The sequence below is a fragment of the Electrophorus electricus genome, chromosome 25, assembly GCF_013358815.1.
Source record: "Electrophorus electricus isolate fEleEle1 chromosome 25, fEleEle1.pri, whole genome shotgun sequence".
Taxonomy (NCBI): Eukaryota; Metazoa; Chordata; class Actinopteri; order Gymnotiformes; family Gymnotidae; genus Electrophorus; species Electrophorus electricus.
Genome location: NC_049559.1, coordinates 489,279 through 515,000, shown reverse-complemented (window position 1 = coordinate 515,000; position 25,722 = coordinate 489,279). Strand labels below are relative to the sequence as shown.

The 25,722-nt window shown below is 42.0% G+C and overlaps 1 protein-coding gene and 1 long non-coding RNA gene across 3 annotated transcripts in view; one reads left to right on the top strand and one right to left on the bottom strand.

Moving 5' to 3' along the window:
• The window catches only part of gpc6b (glypican 6b), a 58,877-nt gene extending 45,289 nt beyond the window's left edge, over nt 1-13,588 (bottom strand). Inside the window, exons 1-5 of one of the 2 annotated variants that reach the window (XM_035522812.1) lie at nt 13,438-13,588; nt 11,875-11,971; nt 8,329-8,368; nt 6,788-6,840; nt 6,502-6,681 (exon numbers count right to left, since the gene is read on the bottom strand). Coding sequence is in view for 1 of the 2 variants with exons in the window: in XM_027031168.2 (XP_026886969.2) it covers nt 1,173-1,377 (205 nt within the window). In the remaining variant the exon portion in view is untranslated. Of the gene's footprint in view, nt 1-1,172; nt 1,584-6,501; nt 6,682-6,787; nt 6,841-8,328; nt 8,369-11,874; nt 11,972-13,437 lie in introns of those variants that run through there. The other variant, XM_027031168.2, reaches the window with a different exon arrangement.
• A 5,146-nt stretch (nt 13,589-18,734) lies between these two features.
• Nucleotides 18,735-24,541, top strand: LOC118240801. The gene is made up of 4 exons (XR_004775638.1): nt 18,735-18,791; nt 19,114-19,268; nt 24,203-24,269; nt 24,366-24,541. It is a non-coding gene; the product is annotated as an uncharacterized LOC118240801 (long non-coding RNA).
• Nucleotides 24,542-25,722: the final 1,181 nt, after the last annotated feature.

Genomic DNA, 25,722 nt, shown 5'->3' with positions numbered 1-25,722 from the left:
ACACACACACACACACACACACACACACACACACACACACACATGCAGACATAAATTTATCACACTCATACACAAACCCACATAAAAATATGAATTTTAAAACTTTACCCCAGACAGAATGTACTGAAGTTCCTTAAGGACCTAACACAGACGTCAATGAGAAACCACGCAGCCACATACAGATTCACTTCTGTGTTCACATTTATGTGGTCAGAAAAGCTTTACAAAAACATTTTAGAGATGGAATGTTGAACTATATTAAGAGAGGTCGATATTTAAACATATTAAGAAAGATAGATATTTAAAGATAATTAGGAGAGACAGATATTTAAAGATATTAAGTGAGATTGATATTTGTCCAAAAACATGAAATTAGGGAATGTACAAAGAATACATGATTGTCATATATGACATTTTAGGCTGTTTTTCTGTCTTTCCTTGTGCAGGTTCCATAGTTCCTGATGGTTGTGTTAAGGTAATGACTAAGGTAATGTTGTGTAAAGTAATCAGAATTTATGGTGCCGTTTGTCTTGAGAATGACCTTTACGTTGGGTCTCATACTTTAAAACTGCCGTTTTAGCTGAACCTACAAAATAGATTTTTGGCACTGCCCATACATAAATCCAAAAGTCCGACAAAAATGGTTAAAATAATACATAGTATCATAGCACATGCGTTTATATATATATATATATATATATATATATATATATATATATATATATATATATATATATATAGTACAAAATGTCATTTTTGTTATTATAAAATGAATGACAATTTTGTAAGGACAGTCCATGTAAGAAACAAAGAATCAAACCTAGAATGAAAAGCATCTGTGTATCTGATCCGTAGATGAGCCTCTATGTTGGCGTACAGTGGCAGCATTGCCTTCATTACTGGTTGCATGGCAGGCGCTACTGTCGCTGACATCTTAGCAGAAACATCAACTTTTGGAAATCTGGGTACTTTATACACAGATTAGCGCGGTCATCAGGCTCATTTACATGGCAGGTTTACAGACTATATTAGCCCATCACCAAGTTAAAATGCCTTTATAAAGAAATCATATTTTGTGACAATTCTAAATGAAAGACTCTTACTCCATCAGTGGTTCATTGCTACAATTTGTCTGCTCGCGTACTAAAGCGCGTTTTAAGTGCACTATTTACCTCCAGTTTCCTGCTCTGGGACGTCTTCAGAGCTGAAACCCATTGCGATATAAGCGTCTCTAATCCCACTGCAGTTGCCTGCTTTAGGATCCGCTGCAACTGAAAGCAGCAGCGCAAAAGCGCACAGAGTGGCGCACACGGCGAACATCGCGCGTCCTCCGCGTGTGAGCGAGGTGGAGAGTGAGCTAACCCTACTGAAGCGCATTCGGAGATGCTGCAGTCCGCGTTGGCAGTCGTGCTTTCTCTGCTAGTCTAGACGGAAAAAACATCTCTCAGTCCTTGCAAAAATAAATGTAGAAAATACATGTAACGGTTTGCTATTCCTCGGACTCAGCGTAAGTGCGCTAAAGCACGAGCTCCTGTTCACCGGTAAGTTCCCGGAGCGCGCGGGCTGTGGACGGTGGAGGGAGGGGAATGACCGGGACACGTGAACCGAGAACGGGCGATTAGCACGAGGTTTCCTCTGTTAATAACGCCCAGCGCGGAGCAGAGCTTCTTTGGCACGGGAGCAGAAGTCAGAATATATCAAAATAGCTGGAATATGAGGTTTGATTTCGCTCGATGTAGACCGAAGTATCAAACCCAGAAGTCAAACCAGAGCGCTTTTCGCTTAATAACAGCGACTTTATACCACACTGTCGGTGATATTTACGCCAAATAGCACATTTTGCGCTGCTCGGATAAAGGCGTAAATATCGGAATTATTGGAACGCTTAAAACAGCGAATATTTATATCACTGAGAGGTTATAGGCTTAGTTTTCTAATATTGTAACACGCTGTACTGGTTTAATTTGATTAATTTAAAAAAATAATTAAAAAAACAAATCGTTTCCATTTTTATGAATAGGTTACCTTGATTTATGCAAACCACTACCTAAACTGAACTTCTGCGTTTTGATGGATAGCACATGGTAGGAGATCCTACATTCTATTCAACAGACATAAATTCTGTTTTGTGTTGTTGTCTCTTATTGTAAACGTGAATAATACGTAGCCATAAGACTACACAGCTGGAACCATTTTTACAACTTTCCCAAGACAGTGTTTCCAACTGATGGTTTCAGACTCAGGACACATTTCAGTGACTAGGACAACTGGCAGTGGTCAGATTTGTAATGTAGTCAGCTGGGGTAACAGAAGGTAAAATAATTTGTCAGGTTGATCCAGGATGTGTTGAAATTCTGAAATTCACCCAACAGAGAGAAGTTCACTCTAAATCCATGATCCTGATATTCATTACACACATCTAACCATGCTATGTAGACTACATGAATGTTATCCATATTCTCTGTCAGCTAATAATAATCTGCACAACCTACATAGAACAAATATGACCAGGGAATCATTCCTGTGGCTGTCTTTAAAACTGCCATTGTACATCCTGAACAGGCACTTTGGTTTCCTCTTTCATGTAACTGAAAAAATCTTTATGCACAAACATTCTCCAGCTTGTCTTGTTTCGCCAGCTTGTCTTGGGACTGTTTACATTTTAGTCCAGGTTTCTGATACTATAGTGCATCATTACTGACAAATCGGATGTGCGTTCTGAACTAATAACTATGGATTTCATTATGGATTTCGTACAATGCCATCGCTCCATTATACGTGTATTTATCTGGCAGCTCTATGAGTGTTCTGTGAGTAGATGACAAAGCACTTTTGTAAGTCCCTCAGGATAAGCGCGTCTGCCAAATGCTGTAAATGTAAATGTATTTCTAGTGCTTGAGCAATCATTGCTTACTGCTTGCCAGTAAGGTTTGGATCACATTAAAGGAAATACTTCTAACAGCTCTAACACTGAAATGGAGGAAGATGTTATTAGCTATTTGGCTTTATTAGCACTTCCAGAAAAAAAGTCCCTATCCATACTACTTGTAAAGAAGGAGGCACTTCACAAGTGGACATGCCCCCGCTGTGGAGCAGTGCGGTGTGGTGTGGTGCGCTGAGCCGTTGTGAGAAACTGCTCCCATCGAGTGGCCTTCTGTGATATACATGCTTTATACAATAGCTTCAATTTTAAACTTTGATGAAAATTAAATGAAAGTGGTTGTTTTCATACTTAAATACAATGTTGTCACAGTTTGCCTTCCTTTTGGGGAACAGGACATTGTAAATATTTAACAGCATTAAATATAATCATCGTAAGAATCAGATCATTTGTTAACTACTTTTTCTAGGTTTACCAAATTACCAAACAATATCTAATGACCAAAATCACAAGCACAAGTTATTTGTTTGGCTTCAAATAATTCTGTACGTATCCTTGTTTACTGGTACCACAGTAGCACTGCTACCTAGCTACCTTTGGTAGCTGCCACCATCAGTCAGACAACCCAGCTTTCTATTTTTATCCTCTTTTTCCAGTACTGAATGAGTGTTCACTATTGGATGAAAGTTCAGTGTTGAGTGAATGTTCCAGGACTGAATGAATGTTCACTATTGGATGAAAGTTCAGTATTGACTAAATGTTCCAGTACTGAATGAATGTTCACTACTGGATGAAAGTTCAGTATTGACTAAATGTTCCAGTACTGAATGAATTCACTATTGGATGAAAGTTCATTATTGACTGACTGTTTCTTTCAGGGCATGCTAACCCCCACGCCCCCCCCCCCCCCCCCCCCCCGGAGGCATGGCCCGCCACGTGCAGGGAGACTCACAGGTGTCGTTTGTAACCACGCCCTTCGTGATATCACACACCTGCACGGGGTTTAGTGTTCTGTGTCCATCTGTATATAAACCCCTGCTAGTGTGTGTATCGTTGTTGATCATTGTTTGTTGATGTCTGTTGCTGTTTGCGTAGCCACTGCTAATGATTGTGTAACCACTGTTAATATTGCTGTAGCCTGTGTTGACGTTCACACAGTTTGAGCCGGTTAATGTGTAGTCATGTCCACCATTAATGTAGTGTGTGAGTGCCACCATCATCATATACGTTCAATGTCAATAAATGTCTGTCAAAGTCAAGGGAGTCTATGCGTCCTGCTCCGCGCCCTGCGGCACTCAGGCCGTTACAGTTCCAGTACTGAATGAATGTTCCAGTACTGACTGAATGTTCCAGTACTGAATGAATGTTTAGCACTGAATGAAAGTTCACTATTAACTGAATGTTCTAGTACTGAATGAATGTTCACTATTGGATGAATATTCATCCATCATTTGATCCAACTCATGGTTCAGACATGGTTCCTTCTGTTTCATGCTGATGTATAAACATTTGGCTCCAGATTTCCCCTTTACAGATGAGTGTAAGCTGTCAGTGTTATCCTCCACTTACACTATTTGGCACTGACATTTGATGAAACGTTTTATTAACGTCACTCGTGTTATGATCCCAGCACCCTTTTAACAGAATCCCAGGAAACAAAATGTTCCCAATTGAGGTTTATTCTTAAAGGAACCAAAAAAGTTTAAAATATTCTATATCGCTCTGCCCAAAATGGAACAACAAGGCTTAGAGAACTAGAATACAAAGTTCTGCAGTTATGGCTGAATGTAAATTGTGTATGACACGTTTAGTGTTAGTATGATATGTTTATTGTGAGTATGACACGTTTAGTGTGAGTATGATGCGTTTAGTGCAAGTATGACACATTTAGTGTGAGTATGACACTTTTAGTGTATGACACGTTTAGTGAGAGTATGACAAGTATAGTGAGCGCATGACACATTTAATGCGAGTATGACACATTTAGTGAGAGTATGACGTTTAGTGTGAGTATGACACATGTAGTGCGAGTATATGTTTAGTGCGAGTATGACACATTTGGTGAGAATATGACATGTTTAGTGTGAGTATGACATGTTTAGTGTGAGTATATGTTTAGTGTGTGTGAAACATTTTGTAAGAGTATGACACATTTAGTATGAGTATGACACGTTTACTACGAGTATGACATGTTTAGTGCGAGTATATGTATAGTGTGAGTATGGCATGTTTAGTATGAGTATGACACATTTACTGCGAGTATGACATGTTTAGTGCGAGTATGATATGTGTAGTGTGAGTATGGCATGTTTAGTGTGAGTATGACATGTTTAGTGTGAGTATGACATTTAATGTGAGTATAACACTTTTAGTGAGTGCATGACAAGTTTAGTGAGAGCATGACACGTTTAATGCGAGTATGACATGTTTAGTGTGTGTATGACTCATTTAGTGCGAGTATAACACATTTAATGAGAGTATGGTACATTTAGTGAGAGTATGGCATGTTTAGTGCGAGTATGACACATTTAGTGAGAGTATGACAAATTAGCGAGAGTATGACACATTTAGTATGAGTATGACACATTTAGTGCGAGTATGACACATTTAGTGAGAGTATGACAAATTAGCGAGAGTATGACACATTTAGTGCGAGTATGACACATTTAGTGTGAGTATGACAGAGGGTCATCATCTGAAACCTCCGGAGGCTCTCATTAACATCATACTGTTTAACCTGCAGTGAGAAAATGAAAAGCAAGTACCAAGAGCAGAAGAAGAAACACAGGGGTGTGAAGGGCAAGTCTGACATAAGAAAACTATTACAGAAACCACAACAATTAATCAGGTTATTGTGTTAAACCACAGAGTATCAGGAAACAGACCATTCACCAGAAACTAGTCTTACTGTTACAGTTAGGGCATTTAGCTGCCACTTTTATCTCAAATGACCTACAACTATGACTGAGTACAACTCTGACTAATTGAGGGTTAAGGGTCTTGCTCAGGGACCCAAGAGTGGCAACTTGGCAGTGGTAGCAGCTTGACTAGTAACTTTCTGATTAGTAGACAAGTGCCTTAACCACTGAGCTACGACTCACTAAAACTAAAGAGTATCGTGTTTATACACTATGAAATTTACACATTATATATTAGTTAAGGGTGGAGCTAAAGTTATGGATTGTTACATATAAAACCATTTAAATTGTTGTTATGTTACTAAGGATATCTGTTTCAAAACTGTTAGTAATATGCGATCAGAAGTGTGTTTGTTAAGGTCAAAGATGGTATACCATGAACAAACTGTAGTCACAGCCCATGTCCAAGATTCATAGCAGATTGCACTGCGGCACAGAAATGATCTGTTGCTTGATGTCTTAATGAAAATACAGATACCTTGACTTACATTCCTTCTTTTGAGATCCCGCCCAAGCGCTCATAAAGGGCACAAAAACATGAAATGACAAAACGCATATGGATATGCCCCATTTTACATCCCTGACACCTCTCCATGGCCATGACTGCAAATTCCTTTGAAAAAAATAAAATAAAAACAAAAGAGTGCTGGTGAAATAGAGTCTTTCTCTAATGTGGGTATTAAACTCAGAGACACACAGTACCTGTGGATTTTTTGACAAGCCGTACATGCTGGTATCAGTGAGTGTCCTCGTATCTTCTAATGAGTAAGCGAAGTCCTCTGTTTGCTGTGATCTGTTCCCTGGTCATCCAACAGACAGTAACACTGGACTGCTGACCTGCTCCTTTCCAGGGCAGAAGCTGCTGTGATGTCAGCGGATCATCTTAAGAAGTGAAAATGCACCAGTCCACCATCATTAAACAGATTAAATCATGAGCAAGGCTAGCCAAATAAATCACCTAATGCAGACTGTTTTGTGGCTTGTGTACCTCTCAGTGAGAAGCTTTGCATTCCATGTATGTTCCACAGCCTGCAGGACAGTCTAGAAAACAGCAAGGAAACATTCATTACCCTTCAAACAAGACCAACAGCAAAAGGACACAGGAAACAAGTACCCAAAGGGCATCACAATACAGGAACTAATAGTCAACAATCAGAAATTTTGGCATGGTAATGCACATATATAACAAAAACGGCACTGATTTTCTTCTCTGAGGACTCCTAGAAGGAGCACTGCCTAAGGCCTAGAGGAGCTGCACATTAATTGGCCCAAAAACCCTCAGAAGCAGAAAACAGTGTATAACTAACACAAAACATGTTCCCATTCACTTCATCAAGAGACACATCGCTCTGCCTGCAGATCAGAGAAAGAGCATAGGAAGGACTTCTTTAACCTCCTCCTCTCTGACTGATTATTCCTAATTATTTTCATGCAAAACCACTTCCACTGGCCCCACTCTTCAGTAGGTGATGGATGTGGAGGTAAGAACATCCTTACAGGTGTGAGCCTTACAGGTGTGAGAGGAAGCCAAACTTTGTTTCATCTATATTAATGAAGGCCACCATCGAAAAGTAATCTAATGAGTTGATTTAGGTTAATCTAATATGTTTGAATAATCTAACAAAAGGTCTAGATTACACAAATCTAATGGGCGATTCATATCCTGTAGACCAAAGGTGGTGGATATTATGTCTTTGCTGTAAGACATGGGATTCATCATGAATCAGCTAACATTAACGATCAATTACTTGATAACAGGAATTTAGTCTGTTACATCAGGGAAAACATTAAACATTGCAGCTCTAAAGCTTCTCGTTAACTCTGATTGGACTGCGACAGTGATCCCACTTCCTGTTTCATTCTCACCACCTTTGAGAATCTGCATGTCTAAGCACAGGGCCAGAGCTGCAGTGCCACTGATCTTTATGACCCAATTAAGTCCGTTCAGTAGTTAGAGCTCTTCGCTTCTTCAGTGATGAAGAACTTCAACTGACCAGGCCTGGTTTTAGGGTGCGTCTGTAGGAAGCAACGGTAAGAGGACAGCAGGACATGAAGGACATGGCAGAGCTCCCAAACAGCCCCTCACCTGCTGTGTGAGCATATCTGACCCAGCCCAGCTCTCATTACGTTACGTCTAAAACCACAGGGTCCCAAAGCCCAGCCATGAAAGCTGGCTGAAGATTTCTCAGGTTTTATTATTCCATAAGGCAACTTCCTGTTTTCTCCATGACTGATCACAGTTCAGGGATTAATTACATTTGCTAAAACAGGAAACCAGAGAACATCACTATTAGCTCTTCATCAAAACACTCCAGTCATCTCTCACAGTCTGAAAGTAGATCAGCAGCATATCAGATCCCTCCAAAAAAAAAAAAGCCAAACATGGTTTAAACACTACTGTCAATGTCAAAGGCAATTTATTTATACAGCACTTTTTATTTATATAGCTCACATTGCTATCTTCTGGCTGGTAAGACAATGAGAGGAGTATACTATAAATATTTGTGAAATGAAAGGATAATTCAGTACCTGTCATTAATGACTCCGTTTCCTGTATCCAGCTTTATTGCTTCATGTCCAATAAAAGAGAAATTTTAAAAAGACATGGAAAAATATAGACAGAAATATAGACCAGTAGAAATATAGACATTTAATTTAGAGTAGCTCTAACTAATCAAAATACAAAGTCATCATACAGAAGATTTTAAGATATTTGATATTAAATCCTGTCAAAACCAGGAGGAAATTATTGCAGCCATTTCTGATATTGTGTAGTGATTACAGTCTGGGATGAAATGATACTGCATTTGATGATCAGTTAAGGAGACACCACATTTAATGATGAGTTAAGGGACTAATGCATTTAACGATCAGTTAAGAAGATACTGCATTTAACAACAGTTAAGGAGATACTACATTTAACGATCAGTTAAGGAGATACTGCATTTATCGATCAGTTAAGGAGATACTGCATTTAATGATCAGTTAAGGAGACACTGTGTTTAATAATCAGTTAAGGAGACACTGTGTTTAATAATCAATTAAGGAGATACTGTGTTTAATAATCAGTTAAGGAGATACTGCATTTAATGATCAGTTAAGGAGACACTGTTTAATAATCAGTTAAGCAGACACTGTGTTTAATGATCAGTTTAGGAGACACTGTGTTTAATAATCAGTTAAGGAGATACTGCATTTAATGATCAGTTAAGGAGATACTGCATTTAATGATCAGTTAAGGAGATACCATGTTTAATAATCAGTTAAGGAGATACCATGTTTAATAATCAGTTAAGGAGATACCATGTTTAATAATCAGTTAAGGAGATACTGCATTTAATGATCAGTTAAGGAGATACCATGTTTAATGATCAGTTAAGGAGATACTGCGTTTAATGATCAGTTAAGGAGATACCATGTTTAATAATCAGTTAAGGAGATACTGCATTTAATGATCAGTTAAGCAGACACTGTGTTTAATGATCAGTTAAGGAGATACTGTGTTTAATAATCAGTTAAGGAGATACTGCATTTAATGATCAGTTAAGGAGATACCATGTTTAATAATCAGTTAAGGAGACACTGTGTTTAATGATCAGTTTAGGAGACACTGTGTTTAATAATCAGTTAAGGAGATACTGCGTTTAATGATCAGTTAAGGAGATACCATGTTTAATAATCAGTTAAGGAGACACTGTGTTTAATGATCAGTTAAGGAAATACTGTGTTTAATAATCAGTTAAGGAGATACTGTGTTTAATGATCAGTTAAGGAAATACTGTGTTTAATAATCAGTTAAGGAGATACTGCATTTAATGATCAGTTAAAAAGATACCATGTTTAATGATCAGTTAAGGAGATACCTTGTTTAATGCAGCTGTGTATCCTGTTTGTATTTTTTCCATCACACATTATCATGACCACAACTGAAGGATTCCTTTCACTCTGGCACAGTTATCTAGTTGTTTGTATCTGTAAATGGTTATGATTATATACCTAAAATATGACCCATTTTGTACTTTGAAAGATGTGAGGGATATGGAAGGTAGAAAGTCATTTCTGGTAAAACAGCGGTGAGATGAAGTCCAATAAATCTGTGTAAACCTTATTTTTAAACTGGAAACCCTTACACCTCCGTGTGGTGTAAAATGTCTGTCTTGTTATCCCATGAACAGCCTCTTGGTGTCTCCTCAGCCAAGTAAGTGTTGGACATTTAGTAGGTATATTTATAGACCAACAGTGAAACTCAAAGAATGAAATGTACAACATGGGGTGGTCATCTGCAACATGCAAATTTTTATAGAGTAAAAAAAAGCACCAATTTGAAACAAAGTTTCTGACCTTTAAATTTCAGTTATCAATTACTGCAAAGCTGAAAGTGCACAGGGGGCTGAGGTGCAATCTCCACGAGGTCTGAGCAGTTAGGAGTTAGCTGAGGCATGCAGACACACGGCACAGTCCAGGGAGGTTATGGAGAGGTAAGGACTGGACCGGATAGCCTAGGCTACAGCCCCCTCTAGTGGTCAGTGCCAAAATAGCACATTTAGACGACAGATATTTGAAAAAGAACTCTGCTCCCGTCTCTATTGGGAACGGATTTCTGAACACCCGGTTAAAGTGCTAAATCCCCGCACAGAAGAAAAAACGAATAAAGTTAGTGGGCCCATGTTAACAAGATGAACCTGCCTGTTCATCCTAATTAAAATAAACTCAAATAATTGACCTAACAAGATATTTGGCCAAACTGCACCATAAACACCAGTAAGTGACACTGCTACAGAACTATTTGATTATTAAGTTATGAAAATTAAAGTTAATTTACCCAATAGCATGCAGGCACTCCTAAAACACACCACCTGCCAAAGTAAAATTATGACAAAGACCTGTCTGGGTAATATATTTAATGCAGCGATTCAAGATAGACTGGCTGTGCAATTACTAACTTGCAGGAAGTTTCTCAGTAAAAATGTAAAACTATTTAGGTTGAAATAACAGACCATTCTTGATCAGTATTACAAATTCTTTAATATACGTAAAAGGGACACCAGAACACATTTTTTGTTCATATTTGTTTGCCATTTGCCATACACATTTGGAGCAGCACACTGCAACCAAGTTATTTTAACCACATCTCATGAAGACTTAAACAATGGTAAATTTCACAAACGCACACAGGCAAAGGATCCAAGGAATAGACTTTATAACAGACAAACAGAGGGGATGATGGGGGCACCTCACCCCACACCCACAGAGGGAGCTGACTGGGTAAATCCCCACGTCCTCGACAGGCCGGGACAAGTGCAATACTCCACCAGCACAGAACATTGCCACCAATCCCAACCTGCGTAGGAAGGGGCAGGGCAGCGCAGCCGCTCGCTTCAGTCACAGCCATGATCAGTTTTGCATGGATTTGCACAGCAACAGTGAACGCTGAATGCAAACCAGCAAAACTAACCAGAGCAGAGAGCGCTGTGGCAGGCGACGTCCCCGCGGCGCCCGCGACGCCCGTGTCTAGAAGTACTTCAAGTGCTCACACTGCAGTAGAAGCGTTTAACTACGTGCACTATCAGCACTTTAGTACTGCTGGGACCAGGAAACACCTGCAGAGATCAAGACAAACTACTGAAGACCTCACTCACTCACACTCACACACGAGACCTAACACACTCCTACCAGATTAACAGATGTGATGGGGAACACAGGCCACCATCAGTTTTGCATAGATTTGCACAACTCAACTTTTCTTGTAGTGCAACTATGCAAAACTAGCAGAGGGCTGCATGAGAACAGAGGAAGGGGCAGCCAATCACAGCAGGCAGACAACCCGGCCCCTTATGCCAGAAGGGGCACTTAGGGCAGTAGGTGCTAGTCTATTCCACTATCTGCACTAGATGCACCTTAGCATAAGCAGTAGCTTAGTCTCCACAGTAGCGCAGGCGTAGCAGAAAGCCAAGCCCAGACAGAGCGTGCGGAGACGGCCGCGTGGACATGGCAGGGGGTGCGTGAAGGTGACAGGGCTGTGGTCAGCACAGGGCCTGAAGTGCCTCCACTGCAGTAGGTACAGCACAGAACTACCTGCACTGAAAGCACTTTGACCCTACGGGGACGAGCCCTTCGGAAGGGGGTCTTCTAGGAGGGAGCGCCTTCTCCACCAGGTGACGCCGGCTCCATTCTGAAAAAGGGGAGGGAGAACGTCATTACATTCTGCTTCAATTGGTTTAATTGACAAGTTTCCGAAAAGATAAACTTAATCGGTTTTTTAACGGCTTCCATCCAGCCGTTCATTTCATGCAACTGGTGGAGCTCGAGGACACCGAGCATTTTGTGCTATAAGGGCGACGTTCCTGTACCCTCCGCTCAACCTGTTTGTTTGCACAAGAGCGTCGGGTTTAGCAGAAACCTTGGCCACACTTCAGAAGATGCACGACCCGAGAGAACGTGCGCAGCAGCTTGTGCGTCCCGCGTTACAGGCTCGCGCATGCGCGCTTCCGCCCGCGCGCCCCTCCCCCACGGGCTGCACCAACATGGCGCGAGTCCGTAGCTCTCGTGAGCTCAGAAACAAACCAAACAGGGCGAAGTCGAGCACGGGGCTGCGGACAGAGTGCGCGCCAGCTGCCTCGAGATAAAGGGTCACTCGAGATAAAGGGTCACAGTTAACATGTCGAACACGACACACTAAAGCGTGCCCGACAAGGGTTGGCATCACTAGTCCACTCGCACTACAGCCCACGAGCGCGGTAGTTCTCGTGGTGTTAGCCGGCCGTGCTAATTGTGGGTTTTTCTGCGTGTTTTCGGGCTCCAGTAGCGCTCGAGCGCATGTAGTGTCGCGCAGGCTCGTGGCGCCCTGAACATGCAGCTACAAAAAACAACCAGGCGCCGAGCCAAAGTGCTGCTGCGATGAAGTAAACACTGAAGTAAACACTGAAGTTGCGCACACTCGGGTTCCGCCGGCCCGAGCCCACACCGCGGACTAGCCCCGCACAGCCGCCAGCGCGCCCTGCCCAGCTCGCTTTATTAAACTACCGCGCGCACAGCGCTGGGGCTGTCGGAGCTGCGGCGGGCAGCCCGCGCAGACCTGCATACTGACTCACATCTGCGGTTAAAGCACTACTGGCGTACGGAACTGTGCGTGAGCGCTAGCTGGTTAGCAGCCGTGCTAACCGCCTCGCGCGGCCTGCAGCCCATGTGCTGTTGCTTTGTTCTGGGGACTCAGGAACTCACTCGCCACCGCACGCGCAGCACCACGCACCACTTCACTGTCGGACCGATCCGCCTCAAACTTCCCGATAGTTCACTTTAAACGCAATAAGAGGCGCGTGTCGCGTTTTGGAAAGTAACTCGGTCGAGCGGTAGTTTGGGCAGCGCCGCAGCAAGCGCGCACGCTTTTCAAATCTCCCTCATTCTCGAGCCATGGTGGACACGAGCTTCTTACTACGCTGTTTTTCTCTCGACACCGCGCCTACAAACAGACACATTTGCGAAATGAGAAACGAGCCCTCGGTAGCTCCGCCATTCCGCTGGAGCCCGTTTCACTCCGACACACAACAGCGCGCGGAAAGGCTGACAACAGGTCCGCGACCAGCGCGCGCGCTGCTCGCCAGCGTAGTCCACCATCTTCACGCACTTGTACACACTCACCGTGTCCTGCCCCTCTCCGGGGCAAAGCGGCCGAACTACACCAGCGAAACTTCGCCAGCAGGCTGCACGGAGCCGTCGCCACGCGCCCGGCCGGGCCGAGCCGACGCGGAGCCCAAAAGTGCGCGAGCGGCGCCCAGGCAGCGCGCTCCTCGCCATGTGCTGAATGAAGGGCGGCGCCCGCGGAGCGTAAATATCCAGCCCGACGCCTCATTAGCATACACACTACTTCCGACCCACAGCTCGCGAACTCAGCGGAGTGGAAGCCGGCGCCCGCGCCCGCGCCCGCGCGCTTGTTTGCACTCTGGTAAGTTCGCGAGCCGGAGTCCCGCTTGTAGCGGACGTCATCTGGACTTCGCGAACGGCCCCGAGAATGTTACGTTAAATCGTTGCACTACAGGAGGGTCTGAGTGTTGAAGAACATGTCCTATTATTCTAGTTATAAATAGGTTAGAATGTCGTTACTTTTAACACTTTGATAAGGTCGATATTCGCTTAGTCAATTCGCCTCTAACATTTTTATAATTTAAAAACATAAAAGTAATGAACTCAAATGATCTGCTCTCAGAAAGGCTATTCAGACAGCAGCAGAACTGTACAGAGCCCTAACTCAGAGTCCTGCCTTAGGAGACAACAGCCTGAGTTTACTAGTGTTCGCTGCTCTTCTCGTGAATTCATGACAGCATGTAGCAATGGTGCAGACAAATAACACTGAAAAATATTTCGTTTTTTGCACTCTGTTTTGGCGTGTTCCCCCAGGTAATATACCATTAACCAATATTATTTTCAAGTCTGAAACACTGTGGTATCTCATTATTTTATGTTTGACTTTATGTAATGAAATTATTTTTGTCATAATGTGAAATATCTAATGTCTTTAATCTGGGAAAAATCTTATCATACCACATTTTTTTAAAAATAAACGTCTTCCAATATTTTTGCATTTTCAGTAAATTCCCACAAGCTCCGTTCAGAGATAAATGGATTTAAGATTAGCCTGTCCACTGTAGTGTCTCTGTAATTAAGATGAGCGTGTCCACTGTAGTGTCTCTGCTACCTCAGTCAGGAGGGCAGACATGGCCAAACCTGCTACTTTAGTAACTCATCTATGATTAAACATCTCTGGGTCTTAGAGTCCAGCTTCCCTGCTTAAAAGCTGAAGAAAGTAACACATCTTTGGTCTGCAGCTTGGCGTGAGTAATACCCATTAAAAAAAAAAAAAACAAAACCTTTTTTAAGCTAATTAACTTGTATGTCATACACAAAAGCACGTTTCCTTGCGGGGTCAGAGAAGTTGTAAATCATTGACCATGAATCTATTTTACATACGCACTGGTCTCCTGGCTGCTGAGGGGAAGGCCTCTTTTTAAAATGGCAGCCAGGACAGCTCCTCCCTCTCTGGGGCCACAGGAAGGGAGGGCATTACAAAAGCATGGCGCAGGCTTGTCTCGCTGGGTGATCTGGGGCCTGCCTGCTTCACCTTTCACCTTGAACCCTATTCATGTGTAAAAACTCACACGAGACAGGGGCAGGGAGAGAATAAGGGACAACAGCCTCTCTTCACAAAACAGTGACAGAGGAAAAAGAAAGCTGATAAAAAACTCAGGGGCAACGCAGATCTTTAATGCGCCAGGAAAAAGCCAAAAATTGAAGGATATACTCACGTGTACCAGCAGGTCAGTCATAAGTACTGAAAGTCTAAAAGGGAGAGTGGTAGATTTGTCTAACCCTTTGACCACATTCTTTACACCTAATACAATACCAAAGGATTTAATCTTACATTTGTTTGCTGTTGGCTGTATGTGTGTGTGTGTGTGTTTGTTTATGCATTTCTTGTTTTCTGTTCAAAACTGTAAAACAAACAAACACTATAGGTTCACGGTTAAAATATTTATATTGTTTGATATTATTCTCTAACTTCCCATTTAGCATTTATCAATGGTCATCAGTTAATGTGTCAGAAAAAAAGATTGAGTTATCCATCAGTTCATTTTAAAGTACTTAATTCAAGTTATGGATTAAGCCATGATAATGGGCTGAAAACATTATTCACAGAGCCCAGTCTAGTGTGCATCGCTCGTGAACACTTCAGCCTCCATTGGTCTTTGGCCTTTCCTCTGCAGTAGCGGAAGATGGACAGCCGATATCATCCCAGCTAGAAGCTGAGGTCTCTTAATCAACAACCCCACGAGGGTGTCGCACGTTTCACACACAAAACACTTTAATCTCTTTGCATGCAACCTATGGGGATGTTACACTGGAGCACTGTGCATATACAGCCAGCAGAGGGAGCTGTAGGCACATGCTGTTGCTTGAGCCTTTCGTGACGTAAGGCCTACACTTAAATGTTGATTTTATTTGTTATGAACAGTTTCTCTGTTGTTGGACTTTTTTTTAATTAATTTGGAAATTAGGTTTTTCTTTTCATGTTTTATATGGTGAAGTGAAAAAAACAGCTCGCAGAACCCAGAAAACTGAGCTCCTTATTTGAGCCTGGATGATAACATGAAGATGATAACATGAAGACATTCACTATGACAGGTTTCCATCAAGCACAACATGAAGACAGTAGGGACATTTTCAGAACTGCTCCCGTGTTACAGCTCCTCTTACTGGGTTGGACGCCCCTCTGACCTGCACAAACGAACATTTCCACCGTCCAGCACACAGGACCTCCAGGGCTCCCTGTCTGCTGGATTGGCCTGGGTGGCATCTTGAACGGAGCAGCAGTGCTTCTGTTGGATGGCCTGGCAGCAGAAGTTTTGCAAGCTATGTTTTCCACTTCCTGTGCACACACTCCCACACACTCCCATTTAAGGTGCATATCCCTGAGGTGGTGCTTGCTGATTGTTGATTCAGATATGCTGCACTGGCAGGCTGGTTTCCCATGCCAGGCAAACTATCACGCTCTAAGAGGAAGAGGCTACTGTCAGAATTCAGCACAACCACTGTGATAGCACACGGTCCATCCCCACTGAGGCCTTAGTGAGAAATTGTGAGAAATCGTTCTTGAGGTGGACATCTCCCACAGTGAACTACAGGCATTGTCGACCCCAGTCCTGGATGACTGTATGTCTGCCTGTGTACCTTTGATCCAGCCGAAGTTATGCTGTAGTGACAGAGAAGGACAGTCAGAGCTCCAGGGGTGTGCACGCTCCCCCTGGGAACTCATCTCACTGCAGTGTCTCTGCTTTGGGTGCCATCACACACTATATTGGTTTAAAATTAAAAAGTTAAAATTGTCACCTTGAACCTGAATTCAAATTACAACTATAAATGTAACACATTGAGTTCACAAAACAAAGTCATTACATTTACAGCATTTAGCTGTATCTCTTTTATCCAAAGCAATGTACAATTATGACAATTTATTATGAGAACAATTTAAGCAAATGATGCTTAAGGGCCCACAGTAGCAAGCTGGAAACCTTCTGCTTACTAGTTGAAGCCCTTAACCACTGAGCTACCACTGCCCCTACATTACAGTACACCATTACATAAAGACATTTGAGTTTGTGTGTTTGCAGAGTAAAAAATTCACTAGAGAGTATGTCAAAACCAGGACAAATAATTACCAGACTGAGATAGGTCTGTAGTACTACTACTGTAGTAAGGGCAGTGGTAGCTCAGTGGTTAAGGTACTGGACTAATAATCAGAAGGCTGAATGAAAATGCTACTCTAGGGTTAAGCCTTCCTTCTGGGCAGCTGTAAAAGATGTGGCACTGCTCAGCTTCTGACCTCTTTCTGATGCAGCACTTTAATTCCATTATGGTCTTTAAGAGAGTCAAAGGCTGTAACCCCTGAGTGTTACCCATGCCTACAAACCAATACCAATCAAGTATTATTTGTCCTGTGTTCCTCTTGTAACCACAAGGGGGTGATATTGCACACCTTCTTTCTGCACTCCCACTCTCCTACATTCTTTGTTGGTGGGGATCAGTCATTCCATTTCAATACCAATGTAGTGCTTAACAGAGACTCTGTGCTCAGTTTTTTTCTCTATTGAACGAGGGAACAAACATGCCTTTAAGAAGGTCGCGGTGACGACATTATTCAAATCGCTAAACTTACATTTACATTTACGGCATTTAGCAGACGCTCTTATCCAGAGCGACTTACAAAAGTGCTTTGTCGTTTACTCATAGAATATATCCAAGTACAGTATAGTAGGTTACAATTAAACATACCAATGAACAAGAATACTGTAGAATACAGGGATAAATGCTGATACCTAGAAGTGCAAAATACATAAGGTCTGTCTTAAACAATGATAAGTGCTATAGACAATAAGTGCTAGAGTTTGTTGAACAACATAAACAACACCCTACAATAACTATTAAACTCACCAAAGAGCCTGGCCATACGACACAGAGAGCCAGGAGTTGAAAGGTTACCATGAACAACCAAAAGGTTACCATGACAGCAGGATACCTTGAACCACCAAAAGGTTACCATGACAGCAGGCTACCATGAACCACCAAAAGGTTACAATGACAGCAGGTTACCATGAACAACCAAAAGGCTGATGGGGGTTGTGACAAACAGCCCTGATGTCCACTGTAAACAAAGATGGTAGCCTTGTAGTTGCAATACACCAACAATTGGTTTCTATTATACTGAATTCTACTATATTCACTACAGTCAAAGATTTTGACTTTCAGTATGGTCCCTCAGTAAAGACTTTAAATAATGCATAACACAGTTATTTATAATTTTGTTACATTTATATAGACAGTTCCAGGAACTGTTATGTTGTCATTGGTTGAAATAGGCGTCCAGTAACGTCTAGCTGTATAACAAAGCAACATTTCTTCTTTAACATTATTAATAGTGAATTAATTCACCACAAGGGGGCGCAAGTGACCAAAAACTGCACAATTATCCTGCGTGAAATGACAAAGTAGCAACAACCCAAAGCGATTTTAGACTGAACAGCTGTGAGTCTCGGCCAGAGTCAAGTGAGGTTGAGAAATCTCCTTGTGTATGTAGTTGCTGAAGAAACGGTGACGCATTTAAATTCATTAAACGCGTGGGCAGCAATTAATACATTTCATTGATACATGTGGTAGGATACAGAGGGACACTTCGAATAAAGATGTCTGTTAGATCTGTAAGACGTGAGCGCTCATACATACGCTATACAAATACAGCCATTTACCAAATCCCCGGCATCCAGAAGAGCGCACGTACTCGAAGAAATAAAGGCCTGAGTGTGACGTCCCATCACACACGCGCGCCTGCCTGCCCACGGCTCGCGGAGGACCCGCCTGAAGCGCGCGTCCAGCAGCGCGCGTCCAGCTTTCAAGGCATCACTCGCGCGCAGCCCGTGCTGAATGCTGGCATAAACACGCAACCGGTAATGTTCACTGGCTTCACATGTTAAGTCTTGTTTGTTTGTTTTTCTGTATCCAGGATTGCTTGGATGTGCTGCCAGAATAACAAATAAATATATGAATAAATTAATATATTAAAAAAAGAGAAAAAGATGAAGCTTTGAGTAGTGAGACACCCGCTAAAGGTCAAGCAAGTGTCCAGGCTTCTCCCATATCACTACGTATGATGGCGCCGCTTGTGTAAATAAGAAACAATAGTGACTCTTGGAGGCAAATGCAGAAATGAGATGTTCTGTTCTGTAATCCACCGCTCATTTGCATTTTAATTCTTTCGGTTTTGTTCAGGCTCAGCGCCAAACCCTGTGGTGAGCTGAATGGGGCCTGTGTTTCACTGCGGCTAAATCTCTCCGGACGACGCCGCGTTTCTGTGGCGCGGGTTCAGCTAAAAAACCCTGCTTACATTCCCCTCCACGACATAAAACTACAAATCCTGCATCACAGTATGTGCAGCATGTCCTGACTGATTACCTCAAAAATGAACCTTAAATACAATTATTCATGCAATATGAGTAATATGAATAATATGAGTAATATGAGTATTATGAATACTATGAGTACTGAGTAATATGAGAATTATAAGTAACATGAATATCGAGTAATATGAGTATTGTCAGTAATATGAGTAAAATGAGTAATATGAATATTATAAGTAATATGTGTAATATGAGTACTATGACCATGACTAAAGGCTGTAAGAGAAGCATGTGCCCATAGGTAAATCAGTTCTGAAGTATTACGGAGTATTTCTGGAGTATTACATGTGCCCGTAGGTAAATCAGTTCTGAAGTATTACGGAGTATTTCTGGAGTATTACATGTGCCTGTAGGTAAATCAGTACTGGAGTATTACAGCACTACAGGCTTTAGTTCACATGTCACATAACCTAATGTAGGCTTTCTGTGTCGTATTTTATTAGCTAGCTGGTTATAAAAAGGCTTTGGAAGACAAGATCTATGTTCAACCACAGCTCTGGGCTTTGGGCTACAGATCACACCGGTGAGATGAATGAACTCCATCAGCAGGAGAGACATGTGAAAATGCATCTAAGGTCCCAGTGTTTTAATCTGAGCTCCTTATGACTGACAGGTTGCAGGTAATGACCTGCTTCCCTTATACTCAACATGGTGACAGTACTCTGCCTGAATAACAGAGTCCTGAGTCGTGAATCTGAACCTTTGGCATTCAACTCAGGTTCTCTTCCCAAACCTGCACACAGTGTGAGAATGTGTTAGGAACAAGCTCTGGTTAGGACAAATGAGCAAAACCCACTATCCTAAACAAGTCTTAGGTTTAGACTTTGGTTTAGACTCTTCAAGTGACTATAAATTGTAATTATAGATTCTGTAAGTGTTACGAATGCCAGGAATCCCGCTCAACCCCGCAGTGCCACACCCATCTCTGGTTGACTGGAATACCAGCACACACCTGATCAATGTTTCCCTCATCACTGCTCCCTTACTTAAACTTACCTCCTTCACACTCACGTCATGAATCATTGCCAACATTATGTTATACACCAAGTGGTTCAGTTATGGTTTTGTCTTCCTGGTTTTTGATTGGAGCCTCTTCCTTGTGTGTGTGCAATCGTAACAGTAAGTAAAAGTTCCATTTGAGTTTTTTTCATTTTGGGGTTAATAATTAGCAGTGAAATGACCTCCTTGGTGTCTGACAGACTTTACATGATTAGTGGTGTTGTCATCAAAAGTGGGTTAGAGAGAGTCTGCTCTCTCCTGGTTCCTCTCCTGTTTCTTCTCCTGGTTCCTCTCCTGGTTCCTCTCCTGGTTCCTCTCCTGTTTCTTCTCCTGGTTCCTCTCCTGTTTCTTCTCCTGGTTCCTCTCCTGGTTCCTCTCCTGTTTCTTCTCCTGGTTCCTCTCCTGTTTCTTCTCCTGGTTCTTCTCCTGGTTCCTCTCCTGGTTCCTCTCCTGTTTCTTCTCCTGGTTCCTCTCCTGTTTCTTCTCCTGTTTCTTCTCCTGGTTCCTCTCCTGGTTCCTCTCCTGGTTCTTCTCCCGGTTCCTTTCCTGTTTCTTCTCCTGGTTCCTCTGGTTGCCAGTATTTTGCAGTCTACTAAAACTGAAGATGCACAGATTCTAATAGGAGTGTCATTAGAAAGTAACAAGAAGTTACACTTATATAGCACCTTTCAGAGGATGCTTTACAATCAACACACCACACGGCACATTCACGTCCAGCCAACACACTGGTGAGGCTCTTAGCTATGACAACAGAGGGGTGGATATACCACGTCCCCTCAGGCCATTTTGGTGGGAATATGTTTGCACTGCATTGCTGCACTGTTGCAGACTCTCCACTAAATCCAAACATTCCAAACCTCCCAAACCTGTTTACTGAATGTAGTTCTGACCCTAGTGTGGTGTGAAGAAAAATGTCATGTATTTGGTGTATAAAGGTGATTCCTATATATAGCTGTACAAAATGGGCTTTTACACATTTTACAAACAATTGTAAATTGCCACAGCTGGCATTATTATTATTATAATCTGAAGTCAATCATTCACTGTAATTGAATCTTGTACTTGGACCAGAGTGTGTGCACTCTTGGACATGAGCAGAGTGTTACATATATAGTGATTATTAGAGTTACATATACGCTGATTATTAGTGTTACATATATGTTGATTATTAGTGTTACATATATGTTGATTATTAGTGTTACATATATGCTGATTATTAGAGTTACATATACGCTGATTATTAGAGTTACATATACGCTGATTATTAGAGTTACATATACGCTGATTATTAGTGTTACATATACGCTGATTATTAGAGTTACATATACGCTGATTATTAGAGTTACATATATGCTGATTATTAGAGTTAGATATACGCTGATTATTAGAGTTAGATATACGCTGATTATTAGAGTTAGATATACGCTGATTATTAGTGTTAGATATATGTTGATTATTAGTGTTAGATATATACTGATTATTAGTGTTACATAAAGTATATGCTGATTATATGTATGAATAATTATTTCAGGAATGAAAGAACTATTGAAAAACACACTCACTGTCCAGCACACATTTTAAAATTATGATGCAGAATGTTTTTGTGGGAAAACGTGCGACTTGAATTTCTCTCCTCAGCAAAGTGTGGCAGACCCAGTGCACCTGGCGGTCTGTACACTGTAACATTTGTGCTGGTCCCGGACAGCTGGACCTCCCTGAGACAGCAATGGTTGCCATAGCAACTCTTGTTGGACACAGATACCCAAAGTTGTACTGAGGATTTGAGGGGGAGGGGCAAAGTGCTGTCAGTGCTTTGATATGGATTTCTAAAAGCAGGTGTGGAAATATATGTGCAGCTCTCCCTCTGAACCTCGCCGCACTCACGACACTCCATTATGAAGGTCTCCTTATGAATGTCTTTAACACCCACCAAACAGGACGAGGCTGCACAAGCGTCACCGCCCTGTTACTTTACTAAATGAGCTCTGTGTCCTTTTGTGTGCCGTGTGAAGTGGCATTAAGGTGTAGCTATGAGAAATGCACTAAAGCAGAGGAGAGCTTTATATCCCAAAGTGTAGACACAGATGGAGAGTTATATTAGTCTTTAAGGACTAAGGTCTGTCTAAGTGTGTGTGTGTGTGTGTGTGGGGGGGGGTTTGATAGGGGTGTGTGTGTGTGTGTGTGTGTGTGTGTGTGTGTGTGTGTGTGTGTGTGTGTGTGTGTGTGTGTGTGTGTGAGACATACACGCAGAGCTGGAAGTGTTTACTGCAGAACTCCTTAGCAGAGTACAGAGATCAGATGAAGATTCATAATACCATTATCATACAGCATATAGCATATACCATATAGCATATAAAATATAACATATAGTAAACACCATATCTTATAGCATATAGCATACACCATACATCATATAGCATATATCATATAACCTATAGCATATATCATATAACCCATAGCATATAACATATAGCATATACTATATATCATATAACCTATAGCATATATCATATAACCTATATCATATAGCATAGCTCATAAAGCCTACAATATACATCATTCCCCATACAATATATAGACTACAGCATACAACCCACAGCATGTAGCAAACATAATATAGTCTACCACTTGATAATATGCCAGCATTATGAGATGATGACTGTATGTAACTGGCTGAGGTGTATGTGTGTGTGAGTGTGTTCAGAACTAGTCTATCTTAGCGCCCGCCCTTCACACCACTGGGTGTGCATATATCAGGTAGCATACAACAGTACAGTGAGCAGCAAGCATACTGAGGCCAAGATAAAGCTGGCACTGTTTAGGAATATGCAAATGGATTTATTGATAAGTAGGGACAAGTCTGCATACACCATTCTTCAGCTCAGAGAGAGTGAAAAATAGGGAGGGAGAGAGAGAAGGAGAGGGAGGGAGAGAGAGAGAGAGAGGGAGTGAGGGAGGGAGAGAGAGAGAGAGAGAGAGAGGGAGGGAGGGAGGGGGAGAGAGAGAGAGGGAGGGGGAGAGAGAGAGAGAGAGGGAGGGGGAGAGAGAGAGAGAGAGAGGGAGGGAGGGAGAGAGAGAGAGAGAGAGAGAGAGAGAGAGAGAGAGAGAGAGAGAGAGAGGGAGGGAGAGAGAGAGAGGGAGAGAGAGCGGGAGGGGGAGAGAGAGAGAGATAGAGAGAGAGAGAGGGAGAGAGAGAGAGAGAGAGAGAGAAAGAGAGAGAGAGAGAGGGAGGGAGGGGGAGAGAGAGAGAGAGAGGGAGGGGGAGAGAGAGAGAGAGAGAGAGGGAGGGAGTTGTACTGACAGCTGTAGTGACACCCTTGCCTGAGTTTATTTCTTAAATAGTTTAATTTATCCTGCTAGCTGTGTTCTGTCTCCCCCACAGCAGTGGCAAGAGGAGCACATGAACTCAGACTGAAAAGGTTAAACTCATTATTTAGTTTTCATTACTCAGTGCCAAGAAATTTAGACACTAATGAATTCAAGTACAAAATAATCTATTCTTTGTTTACATGGAGGGAGACTGATGCTACAGTTACATGCCTTTCAGATAGCAATCATAAAAGATTCTAGTCATAATACTCTTACAATAGGACTGGAGCAGAATATATTAACACAGCTCCATTTGGGTGAAATTGCTTTTTGTTTTCTTGTTTTATTTGTTAATGAAAATAACATTTGTAGGAAGTACATGTCAAGTGTGCATGTGTGTGTATGTATATATATATATATATATATATATATATCCCTGTCTAAAAACACATTTCTTTCATGATCTATGCTTCTTTAACACATAAACTGTTACATTTACAGCATTTATTAGTCATTTAGCACACATTTAGCAGACATTTTTGTCCACAGAGACTTACGGTGCTACAAGTGCTTCTCTTGTGTCCTTCTTTCAGTAAAACAGGACAGACTCTAAGGACACCATCATACCAGTCAGAGACCAGAGGCGACACACACACACCAGTAGGTGGAGAGTGCCTGGGCGTGTTATTCTAACGGTTAGTGCATGTTTGGTGCTTTTTTTATAGACTTGGACCCTCTGTCTGTGTTTGAAAACAGCAGGGGACTCATCTGTTCAGACAGGGAAGGAACTTTCCACCACCGGCACTTTGCCGGCGTTCCAAGAAAAGTCTCCATGCACATCTTCATTTCTGAAGGGTGGCAGGTGAAACTGAATCCTCTGCCTCGAACACGGCAGGGACCTGTGGAGGACACAATTAATAATACACGGTCAATACATGATCAATACCTTCAGTGACTTGTCATTTTGGCCTTTGACTGGAAACATCATGGTTTTAAAGCTGACAGAGGCAACGAGAGCAAGCAGTTAAATAAAGATTCCTTAATTGCTTGGACTAGTGGACTCCTGAATTATTAATCCTCTTACATCTGAAGACACCTTCAAATATTCCACATACACTTAATTATTTACTAACATATTCTGAATAATGCATGCAATGTCCTCATAATATTATCATTATTATTGGATATACTGACATCTCCTTTGGTCCGGTTCAATATGAATGCCAGAGAAACCATGGCATGGGTGAGTCAGACAGCCCATCTGTGTGAGGAGATCGCGCTCTGATCGCGCCGTGCTGCCTCTTGTATGCGTCTTTCTCTCTACTTCAGGGCTCACGTCGCCGCCTGCTATGGAAACCACCCAGTCGTAATCATTTACGGATATATCATTTAGTGTGTCATATTGTGGGATTGAGTCTAATATCTGTGTTGTTTTAGAAACATGAATCTGTTTAGAAATCAAGCCAATGGGCTGTTAACCTCCAGTATGAGGTGTTGTGCACAGGAGACCTTTCCACTGTGGGCAGTCTTTTGTGTGAACACAAGCACTCTGAGTCACCAGGACCGTCCCAAAAGGCTCAAACTCTTTGAAGTTCTGCAATCGGAATATTAAACAGCCCTGTTTCCTTCCACAGCATGGAAATGCATTCATTCCTGATATATTGACTGTTTTCAGCTACAAATGTATGTTAAGTCCCTGCTGAAGTTGGCAAAAAAGACTTCAAAGGAGGGCTCAGTGAAGGGGCTGATGTATTTCTCCAGCAGTTGTTACCGAGCTACCTCTAACCCTTTAAACAGGCCCCACAGCAATCTCACTCTTCACAGTGCAACGTTTGCACCTCTGCTGGTCAACATCCACTGCTAGCACATTTTGTGGAATTACATGAGTTTACATTAATGAGTATTGTTTACAGGGCGGTGAAAGGCCTTTGGCCATGTCAACAGCCCACACTTACACACTTTAAGCAGTCAGTTTTTATTCTTTCCTTCTTCCATTTGCTTTGTATTCTTAATCTTGCTTCTCTTTATCTTTCATCAGTGTGATATGGTCCTTTGCTTGTTTACATTTCATGTGCCAATTGTAACACAGAATCAACATACAATCAAACCTTGA